At 44.6% G+C, this 13,635-nt stretch overlaps 1 protein-coding gene across 4 annotated transcripts in view; it reads left to right on the top strand.

The window, feature by feature from the left end:
* Positions 1–13,635, top strand: part of srgap1a (SLIT-ROBO Rho GTPase activating protein 1a) — a 56,037-nt gene that overhangs the window by 12,996 nt on the left and 29,406 nt on the right. For all 4 annotated transcript variants that reach the window (XM_078282944.1, XM_078282945.1, XM_078282942.1 and 1 more), the window contains exons 3-7: positions 1,761–1,823; positions 5,731–5,910; positions 6,778–6,906; positions 8,649–8,870; positions 9,853–9,954. In XM_078282944.1, coding sequence (XP_078139070.1) covers positions 1,761–1,823; positions 5,731–5,910; positions 6,778–6,906; positions 8,649–8,870; positions 9,853–9,954 — 696 coding nt within the window. The remainder of the gene's footprint in view (positions 1–1,760; positions 1,824–5,730; positions 5,911–6,777; positions 6,907–8,648; positions 8,871–9,852; positions 9,955–13,635) is intronic.

A 13,635-nucleotide genomic window follows, 5' to 3' on the forward strand; every position in this document is an offset into this window, starting at 1 on the left:
TTCAGTTAATGTTCACATCAAACATCAGAATGGGGAAAAAATGTGATCTCAGTGACTTTGACCGTGGCATGGTTGTTGGTGCCGGACGGGCTGTTTTGAGTATTTCTGAAACTGGGATCTCCTGGGATTTTCATGCACAACAGTCTCTAGAGTTTACACAGAATGGTGTGAAAAACAAAAAACTTTTTAGTGAGCGGCAGTTCTGCGGACAGAAACGCCTTGTTGATGAGAGGTCAGAGGAGAATGGCCAGACTGGTTCGAGCTGCCAGAAAGGCTTCAGTAACTCTCAGATAACCACTCTTTACAAATGTGGTGAGCAGAAAAGCGCCTCAGAATGCACAACACGTCGAACCTTGAGGCGGATGTCACTTTGGTAGCCGGTTGACACTGAGCTGAAAGCTGATACCTACACAGTATTACTAAGGTGTTCCTAATAAAGTGTACATGCATTATCAAAGTGGGAAACAGCTTTCTGTTCAAAAACGGCTTTCTTTTGTGAATGCACTGGACACTAATTATCAACAACATGGCTTTGGATCCACAAAATACATATTAGCCATGTTTAACACTTTTTTTGAAAAGCTGGTGCTGTCCACCCCAGTTGTTGGAACAGTGCAGCCAATGAATTGGTCAGACTGTTATCCATGCATATGTATTTCACTCACACTTTTGTTTGTTTGAGCTTGTCCTTAGCCTTTTGATATGTAAGACTCATTGTTTACTGTACACATGTGACTTATCTTATTAATATGTGTACTTGTCTTTCGTGCTGTGGCCTATGAAAAAGTGGTCCTATTTTTTATGTTATTGTATCCTGGTTTTAAACTTTGTGTTTTGGATGTATATTGTGTTTTAGTGGGACCCCAGAAAGAGTAGCTGACACCCTTGTGCACAGCTAATGGGGATCCTTATCAATAAACAATAAACATATTTTCCCCAACTAAAAAAAAAGACTTATCTCTTATCTGTACCCCATGATTAACACCACTTCACAGAACAGTGTTGTAAGACAAACATAATTCACTTAAGCAATCATAGATGTGAGTACACTAGGTTTAGTAGGTACTTGTCTAACATGGCATTATTAAGCAGTCTGTAATGCACTCTAGTTCTTGATCAGAAGTAAAGCCCTCTGGCCAACCCTAGGTGGTGGGAGACCCTGTCAGGACCTGACAGCCTTTTGCTGGGAACGGCTCCCAGAATGAGATTAGTCTGTGAATAATTGGGTTAGAGGAAGACTTGGGAGTGCAGGCCAAGGCTGTAACATCATCCAGGTAGCACATGGTATCAACTGCAGGGGAGAGGAGTTTAAAAATTCATTGTCATGACTCATAATCTCATAAACATGTGATATGTGAGTTGGTATGAAAGAAATATGAGAGCTGTACAGTAAAATTAATAGTAAAAGCATCTCTGTCCTTCCATCATGGCATAACTGTTAAATTGTATCCCACACTGTAGGATGCATTAAAGTGGGCGAGTGTCTGATAGTGTTACTGAGTCAGTCTTGTGGCTGACAGATGATTAAGTTAAGTTTTGGGAAGATCTCTCACATCGAGCTTGGTAGCCAGATAATGTGTTCAGCATATGGACCCTGAAACTGTAGCCCTATTCGATTTGAAAGCCATTGTGACACTAAGCTAATTTTCAAAGTGTATACTACTTGTTTGGAAAAAACTCTTTTCAAGTATTCTACTGTGTCAAATTAGTTATCTGCTGTATTTGGCTTATGTGTTTTTTCTCCTGTGTTTCTTTTTCAGAGCAAAGAAATAACCTTTCAACTCCAGGAAGACTTAATGAAGGTCCTAAATGAGCTTTACACAGTAAGTAGTAATGACTGTTATACTGATGCACTCAAGTAATGTTCTTTACTGTGGTTTATAGCACCCAGATAACTAACTACTAACTAATTATAGCAGCCTGAATTCCCTTGACCCTGCAGGCCAGATTTGTCTCCTGCATACATCTGCAACTTAAAGGTGCTACGATTAACATTTTAATATTGAGAAACACAAAATGGTAAACATAGCACTTTTAACATGGCTGCAGACCTTTGTATCTTCACACCAGAATTACTGCAGACTTTAGCTGCTGAATAAAACTTTTGCAGTATGACCTGCACATTTCTACGAAGGCCCTTTCATCTCCCTGTGCTCTGTTCTGTACATGCCTTTGCTGTATGTAGTTGTCTGTGAGTATCACTGACCTTGGTGGAGCGAGGTACTTAGATCACACATCAATAGTTAATTCCACAGCCTTAATTGCTGCAATCAGCCCTGGTAGCCCACTAGCTTAGTTTCATGCCTCACGCATGCAGTTGAACAGTTTAATTACATGTCAGTGTGTTCTGAGGTAGAGAGATTGGATGAAATCAAGGATTAATTTTATTGCATATAGCATATTTCACCTGCTATATAGTTTATACTATCTTCCAGTTCATACAACCCACTCTAGGTCACTCACTGGCATCAACCTCAGCAAACAATAAGCAGGCATTATGATTTGCTTCTTAGTATAGCAGTAATAGTAACAATAGTTATGGGCGAGACAAACAGACGTGATGGCTCATTGAGTCAAAAAGTATTGTAGTGTTTACCAAGTATAACTCAGCCTCTTCCCAAACCCTTCCCCAAGTCTAATAATGCAGCTGTAGTGTGTGTGTGTGTGTGTGTGTGTGTGTGTGTGTGTGTGTGTGTTTTTTATTTAACCTTTATTTAACCAGGCAAGTCATTAAGAACAAATTCTTATTTACAATGGCGACCTGGTGTGTGTGTAATCAGCTAATCATGCTGCTCCTCATTGACAATCAATGGCACTGCGCTGGTTTACTAATCAGTCTAAATTCACAGAATCAATTCAGAATCAGATGGGAAACCTCAACACAGATATCATGTTGTGATCACAGCATTGATAGTCTGGGATATAGATGATAGATGGAGACATGAGCCGCAGCGGTAACTGTGCCGTCCCAAGAGACGGGGTGAAAAGGAGTTCGGCTTGCCTATAGAGTCTCCAGTTACTTGCTATAGAAGAATTACAGCGATCACACGTCCTGTCGATGGCTGCGCACAACACACAACACGTGTTACTCCAACTCGATGTGTGTCATCCTCTCACCGCAGTCCACACTCCAGATTTGACCTGGTTTAGCCCCTGTGGGAGGACACACACACACACACACACACACACACAGTGTGACTATTGCATCAGAAAGCCACAGGCCCTATGTAGGCCACCGCCAGTGAAATAACAGGTCTGGTCCATCTCTAAATATGTCCCTCTAAAAGGAGCAGCAAAGTAAACACAACAGCGGCGGACTCCAGACCAGTAAGTGAGGAGTGCCGGGCCCAAGGTCAGTCACCCATCTCTCCACTGGTCCCAGTTACGCCAAACCCCACCAAAGGCAACGGGCTCAAAACAAATAGAGTTTTGCTCTGTTGTTCCACTCGCACAGAAATAACCCATTTTGGTGGAACGATGTTTAGATTTTGAGATGGGTGAGTCTGTATTTTTACTGAATCTGAGGTTTCGTGCAGACAAATGTACTGCATATACAGGTTGTGGAACTGTAATTTGCTGGAGTTTGTTCATCCTAGATTAAACCGCTGGTTCTCTGTGTTGCTGTATTCCTTCGCCCATGTTCTTAGTTCAGTACTTTTGACCAGCTGCTATGAACCCAGGCTCATTTAACTTTACAGGAGACCGGTTTTACATTAGAAGAAGTCTGATCAAAATTAACTCTTGATTCAGTAATTAATAACTCAAACAAAATAATTTATTGACCCTGTTATGGCTATGTAATATACTATTTGAAAGCTCTGAACTCAAAGATGAAAAACAAGCAAACAAACAAAACATCTCCCACAGTGTGCCTGTTTTTCCATGTTGGGTCGCACATATGAAAGGGTTTAAAGACAATTCCTAGCTGGAGATGGCAGGACGGATGAATTGCACCAGGAGAGTAAGACTGTAGCTCTTATCCTTTAGGCTATCAGGGACAGGGCAAACCTCTCCTCTCCTCTCCTCTCCGCTCCTCTCCTCTCCTCTCCTCTCCTCTCCTCTCCTCTCCTCTCCTCCCCTCCTGCATGATGTCAGCACACAGAACAGGGATGGGACGCTCTTCTCCATTGCAGCCCCACTTCTGATGTAGGCTGATAAGGCCTTGTCCAGTGCAGCTGTAAGAATACCGTATATATCATTTTTATGTGTCTGCGAGGGTCAGTGAGTTCTCTAAGCCATGACTCAAATGTGTGTGTCATGGATTTGCCTGGATATTTGTCCTAATTCCCACAGCCAGTGATTCATCAGTGCCGTCCTTAGAGCCCCCAGATGTCCGTCCGTCTTCCATTCTCCTTACTCCACTCAGAGCCAAGTGCTAGAAAGAGTTTTATAACCTCTCCTGTCTCTCGACCCTTGATGAACTCATTGTTTGTGTTCTGCGGTGTACCTGCTGTTTGAGTCACTGCCTAATGGAGTCACGGAGTGTGAGTAACGCTCCCTCCATCCCCTTCCGACGACAATGAGTCAAACCTTAGGAAGTAGTTGTAATCAGCAGTTCGACATCAAGGTAATGCATTTGCCAGTATGCTGCCGTTCCTTCTCACTAAGTGGCCACAGTGTGATGACAGGGGGGCCAGAAGGGTAAGACACACTTTCCAACTGTGCCATTATGGGCCTTACAATAAGGCATATTTACATATATTTAAGAATGATAGACTACAAAAAAACTAAATTGAGAGAGAGCCACGTAGGTGCAATGCAGAACTATTGCATGTTTCAAACCAGAACCATTTAGGAACAAAAACATAGAATAAAAAAAATTAAAAAAAACAAGTTGATGCTCACATCCCAGAAGTCCCCCTTTTGGCATGAACTCCTCATAGCTATGTATTTATTCATTCTTCAAAAAGAAAAGTCGAAGCAAAACCTAAATACCACCTAAGTCAGAACTCTTTGAAACCCTTATGTTTTTTTTCAGCGTGTTGTTAATTCTCATGGATCACCGGTGTGGACTTCAAAGGCAGACGTGCAAGGCTGTGTAAGTGGTTTAGGCACTCAGTCTGCCACTACCTGATGTCCCTACCCAGACTGCCCCCCACAACCCCCCCCTCCTCCCCCCCTCCTGTGCTAGAGGTAGGGATTGCTCAGTGTGTATTGAAGCCTCTCTCTGCCCCGGTGACGCGCTGACATTTCCCTCCCGCCTGAGGTGGAGCAGTCAACTTTCCTCTTAATACCCCTCATTTCAAACCAGAGCGCAACCCTGTAACTCCGCTCTCTGAGTGGAATTTCGTTTCAAACACAGAGCAATGAAAGCAGCATGTCACATTTAGCTGCAGTGATTTGTGGCTGTTGTGGTCGTATGAGAGCCCCGTATGAAAAAGACTGCAGAGAATCTGTCTCTGGTTTGTGGTTTTGGGGAGAGAAGAACCGCCTGTTATGAGACGAGTTGAATCGATCTGTGATGAGTGGGTGGGTGAAAGGATGGAAGCCTTAGTTGTGGGTTCAAAGAGTCAGACTCTGGCTGTGGAGAAGAATCACTCTGACCTCTGACCTTTGTCTGTCTTCGAGATTCACAGAAGTTAACCTGTAACTCAACAGTGTGCAAGTGAGGCAAGGCAGTTTCAGGATACTGCCTTTCCCTGATCTTCTAAATGAAATGCTGATAAACGGGGATTAGATATTGCTTTTTCTCTTTTCTTTTCGCTCAAAATCTCTTGTGTCTGTGTCCAGGTGATGAAGACCTACCACATGTACCACTCAGAGAGCATCAGCGCCGAGAGCAAGCTGAAGGAGGCCGAGAAGCAAGAGGAGAAGCAGATCGGCAGGGGCGATCCCGTCTTCAGCATCCGAATGGAGGACAAGCACCAGCGGCGCAGCTCCGTCAAGAAGATCGAGAAGATGAAAGAGAAGGTAGAACGCCAGGGGTTCAGAATCTCCGAAACCGTGTTAATCCGATTTCTGTAAATTGCCATAATCTTAAAGGGACCTGAGCCATTAGCGGTGAATAGTCACACCAGCCATTTTCCCGCTAGGCATTTTTCTTTGGCACAAGAAACCATCTAATCCTATATTACCACCGAACCTTTTAAGTGCTAACACGTTCACATGTGCTTGGATTCATGGTCACTGGATGTGATCTGGACCAAGCCTCTGTGGTCCGGGCTTCGCTCTGAGGTCCCGCTGACCCGCGGGATGGAAAGCACACTGTAAGCATTGTCACAGCCAAAATTACCAGGCTTTGTATTTCTCAGAACAGGCCTGTTTTCTGTTAAATCTCCGTGACAAATGATTTAATGGCCGCGGGAATGGCATTTTTTCACAACGCTCTTCCTGGAATGCATTTGGGAAGTGTTAAAATATGGATGATTTTGTGTGTGTGTGTCTGTGTGTGAGTCAGAGCCCACTGGTCAGCGGGTGGTGACTAACAGCCTTCTGCTTTTCTGCTTGGAAAGGAAGTGTAGAATAAGCATAGATGGCTGAGAGGCATCCTGGTTGAGGTGAAGGACAGGCGCTTTTAGTCCCAAGTTTTTCTTTTTCCGTTCTTCTTCCCCTTTTTGGCTTTTTTTTTTGTTTTAAACTGAAGTTAACTTATTTGTGCTCCAGTCAGTGTTGTATTTATTGAAGCTGTTGTTTGCCGTCTGAGCTCTGTGATGCGCAGCGCGTGCAGAAACATGAAAGCACAATCACTTGTCAAAAAAAGCAATTCTTGAGTCATTAAACTCATCTTCTCTCTCTCTCTCTCTCTCTCTCTATTCTTTCCTCTAATTCTCTCATCAGCGTCAAGCCAAGTACTCGGAGAACAAGCTGAAGTCGATCAAAGCGCGGAACGAGTACCTGCTGACGCTCGAAGCGACAAACTCCTCCGTTTTCAAATACTACATCCACGACTTGTCGGACTTAATTGATGTAAGTATAAACCGTGTGACTGTGTCGGCTTTATCCTGAGGAAGTTTAATCTTCTGCTTGTTTGTCTATGCCGAGACCGGGGAACAAAGTTTTTACTGTCAATAATATGACCGCTCTCCCCCCCTCATTAGTAATCTGTTGTTAACTTGCTTAACTGCCTCCTCTGCTTCATTCCCAGAGATCTGACGCAAATGTAAACACTTTGAACAAGGAGAGCTCAGGAGATTCTTACATAAACAGAGCTTCTCACTTTAGGCATTCACACCTCGAGCCAAGACACACTTCACCGTCAAACTTTCTGCAGGCTGCTTCAGATTGTTTTTCACATCTCAGAAGATTTTTATTATGTTTCTTTACGCTCCCCGTGCTGAAGCACCCTCACTATCCGGCGGTATTTTCACAGGCCTTCGGAGGAGATTTAAAATCGCAGTCCGAGGAGAAAGTGATGAGTTTAGCAGCAGAGCCTGATATAAGAGAGATGTGAGGACACCAGACTGTGGGATGGAAATTACAGAGTGGGGCGGAATTAAAGCCGAGCGGCTTATTAGCTTTTGTGATGAAAAACTATTCTTCCCTCTTCTCTTCCCCTCATGTCATCATTAAAAGCCCATATACCATATTCAGTTCCACTGCATGTTTTTGACTGTAAGTCACGGGTTTGTCATTTTTCCACAGCTCTCAGACCATCTAGACGCTGAATGGAGAGTGGGAGTGGGGGTGGAAGTGTCCCTGAAACCCAGTTTTTTTGTGAATTAGTTTGTTGTGGGTCATCCGTCCGTTCACTCAGCACTCACGGCTCTTTGCTCTGCCTTGCCAGCAGATTGCTTTGTTTGACCTTCCACAACCAGACCGATAAACATGACTTATTTATAATATGGCCTACCTGGGTTATTATTTTGTGTTTGAGAAATAAATATACTGCACCATTTTCTGTGGCGTTACCAGGGAAACGGGAGAAGGCCAGGTTTTTTAGCGAGCGTTCGGGGTTATGTATTCCAGACAGGACTGAAGCTGAGGAGAAATGCAACTTCCCTTCAGTGCCATGCTGTGCGCTGAAATTACCCCTCTCTCTGCTTTGCTCACAAACCTCCACATCTCACTGGGGTGTGTGTGTGTGTGTGTGTGTGTGTGTGTGTGTGTGTGTGTTGGGTCGTGTTCTGTGTGCACTGTATGTGTGTGTACACGTGCGGGCTCACACACGTTTGTTTATTGATGAAGGAGACATTTTATAGTCCAAAAGAAAGTGTACAAGCAGGCTGGTAGCTGGGCTTCTGGCTGTATGTTATGTTTGCCTATCACTCAGGTGTCTGTCCATGTCTGTGTGTGTGTGTGTGTGTGTATTTGTGAGTGTCTAGGGGGTGTGTGTGTATCTGTCTGTCTTCCCAGGAGAGACCTTCGCCAAGGTCCTAGTTATTAAAAAGCAGCATTAGCTCCTGGAGGTAACATTCAGGTTGTGTAACACAGAAGCAAGGCTGCTGGCACAGAAAGTACTGGACTGTTCAGTTAATGGCCAACAATGTTTCAGTAGTGGAATGTGTGTAGAATAACTAAGAGCAGGCCTCATTTAACCTCTGTATAACATTCTGTAACACACTGTATTACATAAGACAACTGGAATATTGCTTTTCACTTGCATAATGTCAGTAGGGTGCTGGACAATTTCATACAGGTTCATAAATGATTACTACTCATCTTCCTTCTCTTTTATCATAAACAATGTGGATGCTGTTGTTCCCACGCAGTGCTGTGATCTGGGGTACCACGCCAGTCTGAATCGGGCCTTGCGGACCTACCTCTCGGCCGAGTACAACCTGGAGACGTCGCGCCACGAGGGGCTCGACATCATCGAGAACGCCGTGGACAGCCTGGACCCTCGGAGTGACCGCCAGAGGTTCATGGAGATGTACCCCACCGCCTTCTGCCCGCCGGCCAAATTTGAGTTCCAGCCTCACATGGGAGACGAGGTACGCAGTTCAGATAACAGTCGCAGCCGTGACGATGATCCGATTCGCTCGTAATATGGTTAACATTTAAATTTGTTTGCTGTTAACTTGTAATGACACTGAAAAGAGATGCGCAATATGGAGTTCACGATTCGATACAACCACCATATGATGTAACAAATAAAAGCTCAATGAAACAAAGTATGACATGGCGATGGCATTGGCTTGCTAGAATGTAAAAAGTATTTAAAAATGTCATTACAAAGTGCAAATAATATAATTTGGATGGAGCGCTTGTGAAATTGTAATGGTCAAGATAACTCATTTGTGATTACTACAGCAGAATAAAATGGAGCTAATATCGCGATTCATTTTTCTGTTCCACAATACGTATTGTCACATTTTTGCATTGCGATATATTGAATTTCGATATATTGTCCCATCCCTACTGACAATGTAAATAATACGTTTTTATAATGCAGCAATTTAGAGATTACGTTCTAAGTTGTAAGTTTTGCAATGTTTTCTTTCCCATGGACCAGTGCGCTCAGCACATATTGCGCATACATTGCACAGCATGGAAGTGAATTAGAAGTTGTTTAAAAAGTCTCAAACTTAATGAGGTCTGATTTTAGTGCCTTAATTGCAGCGTTTTACTGCGTCTGTGCTGCCAGATGAAGTTTTATAGGGCACTGCAAATGACACATCATGTCTCACTCCTCACCCTGCAGTCAAGTAGCTCAACATGTGTAAAGAGTTTTACTGTTTGGCTGGCGCTCGCACCTCTGATATCATGTCTGTTTACTAGCTATTGTTCTGCCCTCTTTATTCAGAGTGAGGTTGGCAAATCTGGCAAATCATTGTGGTTTTGCTGTGTAATTGAGCAGGAATTCTGATGACTGCATCCCATTTCAGCTAAAGCTTCCGTGGGCTCCCTGTTCCTCACATTTCGTAGGGATTTCATGTTCCCGTTCACTGACGGAGCGTTTCCTCTTCCCTCCAGGTGTGTCAGATCTCGGTGCAGCCGCCGGTGAACGGGGAGCTCATACTGAGGTTCCAGCAGCTGCAGTCTCGCCTGGCTACTCTGAAGATCGAGAACGAAGAGGTGAAATAGTGCAAACACGTTCACATTAACAAGCTATTTGGGGGGAGGGGACACTCACCTCAGATATGCGGCAACTCGCCCACGTCAAAAATATTCTCTGCTGCTCCAGTTTGATTGTCTGCCAGAGAGTGAAGCGTCTTGTTTGTTGGTTGCACGCTGCTGGCAGCTGCACAATCGTAAAGCTACCGAGTTAAGAAAGTTAACTTTAGCCAGAAGTCATTCAAGGTGAAACGGAAAATAGTTGCTGATAATCTTTGAAGAATCAAAGTTTTTGTAAGCACACACACACACACACACACACACACACACTCTTCCCTCTCTCATACCCTGCAGGTAGCGATCAAACCCTCTCTGTGAAGCTTCAATTTCTGCTCCCAGTGGTAGAATTCACTGTCTCTCTTTTATTTGTACAACCTGTCCTGCTCTGCTCTGTTTTGACATTGGAGGTGCATCCTTGTATCCCAGGCTCTATTGTTTTAATCTGTCTGACTCTGCGGCATGCCCGAGTGACTCCCAAGTTTAAAAAGGCCAGTGGGGAGGAATGTGTGTGTGTGTGTGTGTGTGTCACTGTGTCACGGAGTGCAGTCACGTCCATCAGGCTGGCTTCTGTATCACATCAGACCTGCTTCCCCTATATGAGCTCTCACTGCTCTCTCTCTCTCTCTCTTGCACACACACACACACACACACACACACACACACACACACTCTCTCTCTCTCTCCCATCACACATCATATACTTTCTTTTATCACGGTACAAAGACTAACGGAAATACAGCAGGGGAACGTGTCACTCAACTTCCCCTACATCCTCTGCGACTTCAGATCCCTTTTGATCACGCTGTAGACACCTTAGCGAAACGTACTGAAATACATCTACAATATTTCAAAGATGATAAATAGCAGTATCTTTGGACTCATTTAAGTGCGCTGGTTACACAGGCTAAGCCCACTGTGTGTTGTGTTGTGTTGTGTTGTGTTGTGTATCCGGGCCGGTCTGCGCCCAGCTGGTGCCTTCACAGTTCACACTGCCTGCAGTCTGTATGACAGCGACTGGGCACACTGACACGCACCCCTGTGTGTGTGTGTGTGTGTGTGTGTGTGCATGTAGGGGTATGATGAAAAGATCTGGTGCTTCATGTCCTTGTCTGCCTGCCTCTCTGAAGCGGATGTCCTGGTGGGTCAGAATTGGAGGGCGCTGCTGCCTTGTGTTAGCGTCAGCAGATGGCCTCTCTTCCTGGGCACAGTGTGCCAGATACATCCTTGAAAAAATGGACTTTCGAAAGGCTGCGAAGACCTACGAGCACAACTGTAACATGTACAAGAGAGCGAGAGAGAGCCGGTCTTCATCTGGCCAGGAAAAGCTGCGGGGCAGCGCTTAATAGAAGTGCAGCTGTTTCCTCAAACCCCTTTGACTCCTGTGAAATGGTGAAAGAAAACACTGCTGAATAATTTATTCTGCATCAGAGGGTGGGTTGGGATGTGTGTGGGGGGGGGGGGGGGGGGCTCTGGATCTCACTCTCACTGAGGGGGGGGGGACCAGCGTGGCCCTGCTTTGTGGCAGTGCTTTGTGCCTCTGCAGCAGAAATTACTATGGAATATGTTTTTTCATTAAAAAAGCTCTCTTCCATATCTCTCAGAGGACATCGTTCATTTCAGCTCCTCAGTCAGTCAATGTGGTTCTTCTGTTTTTTTTTTCAGATTTAATAATCTGGTCATTTAGATCTTGTTTGCCTCTGAGATTTGTATGAAACATAGCTCACACAGAGCGATTTTTCTTCTCCGCGCTCATTCTCACAAGATATACAAGTAAACCTAATGGTTATTCTCAAGGCATTTCACACTAAACCCTGGCAATCTAATACCATCTCCTTTGTAGGGAGTGTGTTTGTTTTTCCTCAGATAAATTTCAGGGAGGCACATCAAAGCGTGCATTTGTGTGTGTGTGTGTGTGTGTGTGTGTGTGTATGTGTGCACATAGTGGGTTGATCAGCAGATTACACACTCACTACAGGGTCTGTTGAAAGCTATGGACAGCAGCCTGCCTTCTGAGATGAGATGAGATGAGATGATATGTGTTGGTTTCATGCTGAAATAACCCGTACTGATGTTGCACTGCCATGCAGAATAACACAGGTTTTGAAGTGTGGAGTGCAGAATCATTTTCAATTTTGACAGTACAGAACTTATTTCTTATTTCTGCCCTGCTTTTCCTACAGAATGACCATAGTATGCACAGTAGCTGGATATAGACTTAGCTCCCACTATAGGTGCACTAGTCATAAGTTTTATCTATCCATATAGCACCATAGGAAAAGCTTTATTATTATTAAAACTAAGCAGTAAAGTTTGCTCAATCCCGGAGACTTCCCCCAGGCTCTGTGCAGCTGCAGGGAGTAGTGGGCATATCCACCGAGTCTCACTAAAAGCCCTGTTGTAATTGAGCCCAACAGTGAACACTGGTAACTAGTAGTCTGCTGAATAATGGATACACTCTCAACAGCTTCTTCATTGGGAGCGATTCTTTCGCATGCATGAGTCCTCTCCATATGATAACAGCTGGGCCTCTCACCTCCACAGGCCGCCCAGGAGAGGCTGCCAGGGACAGAGGGAGAGGGACACCAAACACACTCACTACTTGTTATATTAATTATGTTGCAGTTAGTTACCTATCTAGGGAACCTACCAAGGGCAAAAATACTGTGCATACATGTAAAGTGATGTTGCCAGGGTCAATTAGATGCTGCCTGGCCCTCTTTTTTGTTGTGTTTTTGTTTACCAAAATCGTGCAAGAGAGGAATCAAGCATCACCACTGTATCATTTTATTTCATTACCTTTTCTCTCTGCACCGAAGAGAGCGGGTCCTTTTTTTCGTTCTGCTGCAGAAAATCACTCCTTTGATCACCAACTGTCAATCCCAGACTGTCGTCACAAGAAAGGATGATGTTTTTTGTGAAGTTTTATCATCTCAGAATCCCCAGTTTCCTTTCGTACACTGCCATTAGCCGTGTTGTAACCTGCAATGTGTTTTTGCTTCACGGCAAGATGAATGACACTGTAACTACATCCACATTGTGTGCAGAGGCAGGCTTTTCAGCGCCGTAATCCATCACAGTAACACATGAAAGAGATTCCCCCTTGGTTGAATTCCACCTTGCTATTCAGGTGTTTCAAAGGCCAAATGAGTCACAGGTCAAGCAGTTGGAAAAACAAGCTGTAATCCACTCTCAGTCTCAGTGTGTATAACAGTTACATGAGGAATCTGCCTTTGTTTTTTCAGGTCATACTCACTTTATAAATGAGAAATGGGGTCACTACCTTTGAGTGGGGTACTCCTGACCATTAAGACTAATTAGGGGGAATTCAAGCTGCGTGTCACTCAGGGCCCCAGTGACCTGCGGTGCCCCCCCAACCCCCCCCCCCCCCCCCCCCCCCCCCCCCCCCCCTTTGAAAGTACACAGAGTTTTGACTTGTGATGGTCACAGTGCTCGGTCTTCCTCGCCGAGTGTCTCTGCTGAATGCTGAGGAGCATTTTACCGAATCCTGAGAAATGGTAGTTGGTGTTTCTGCACAACTGGGCCTCTTTCCCTGCAGCTTTTCCACATCAGTGACTCATGCTCACACTCAACAGTCAGTCACTAGCTGTCTCTGTTTCTCTTCCTCCTTCTCTGTTTCCCTCT

This window comes from Centroberyx gerrardi, chromosome 4 (genome assembly GCF_048128805.1).
Source record: "Centroberyx gerrardi isolate f3 chromosome 4, fCenGer3.hap1.cur.20231027, whole genome shotgun sequence".
Classification (NCBI taxonomy): Eukaryota; Metazoa; Chordata; class Actinopteri; order Beryciformes; family Berycidae; genus Centroberyx; species Centroberyx gerrardi.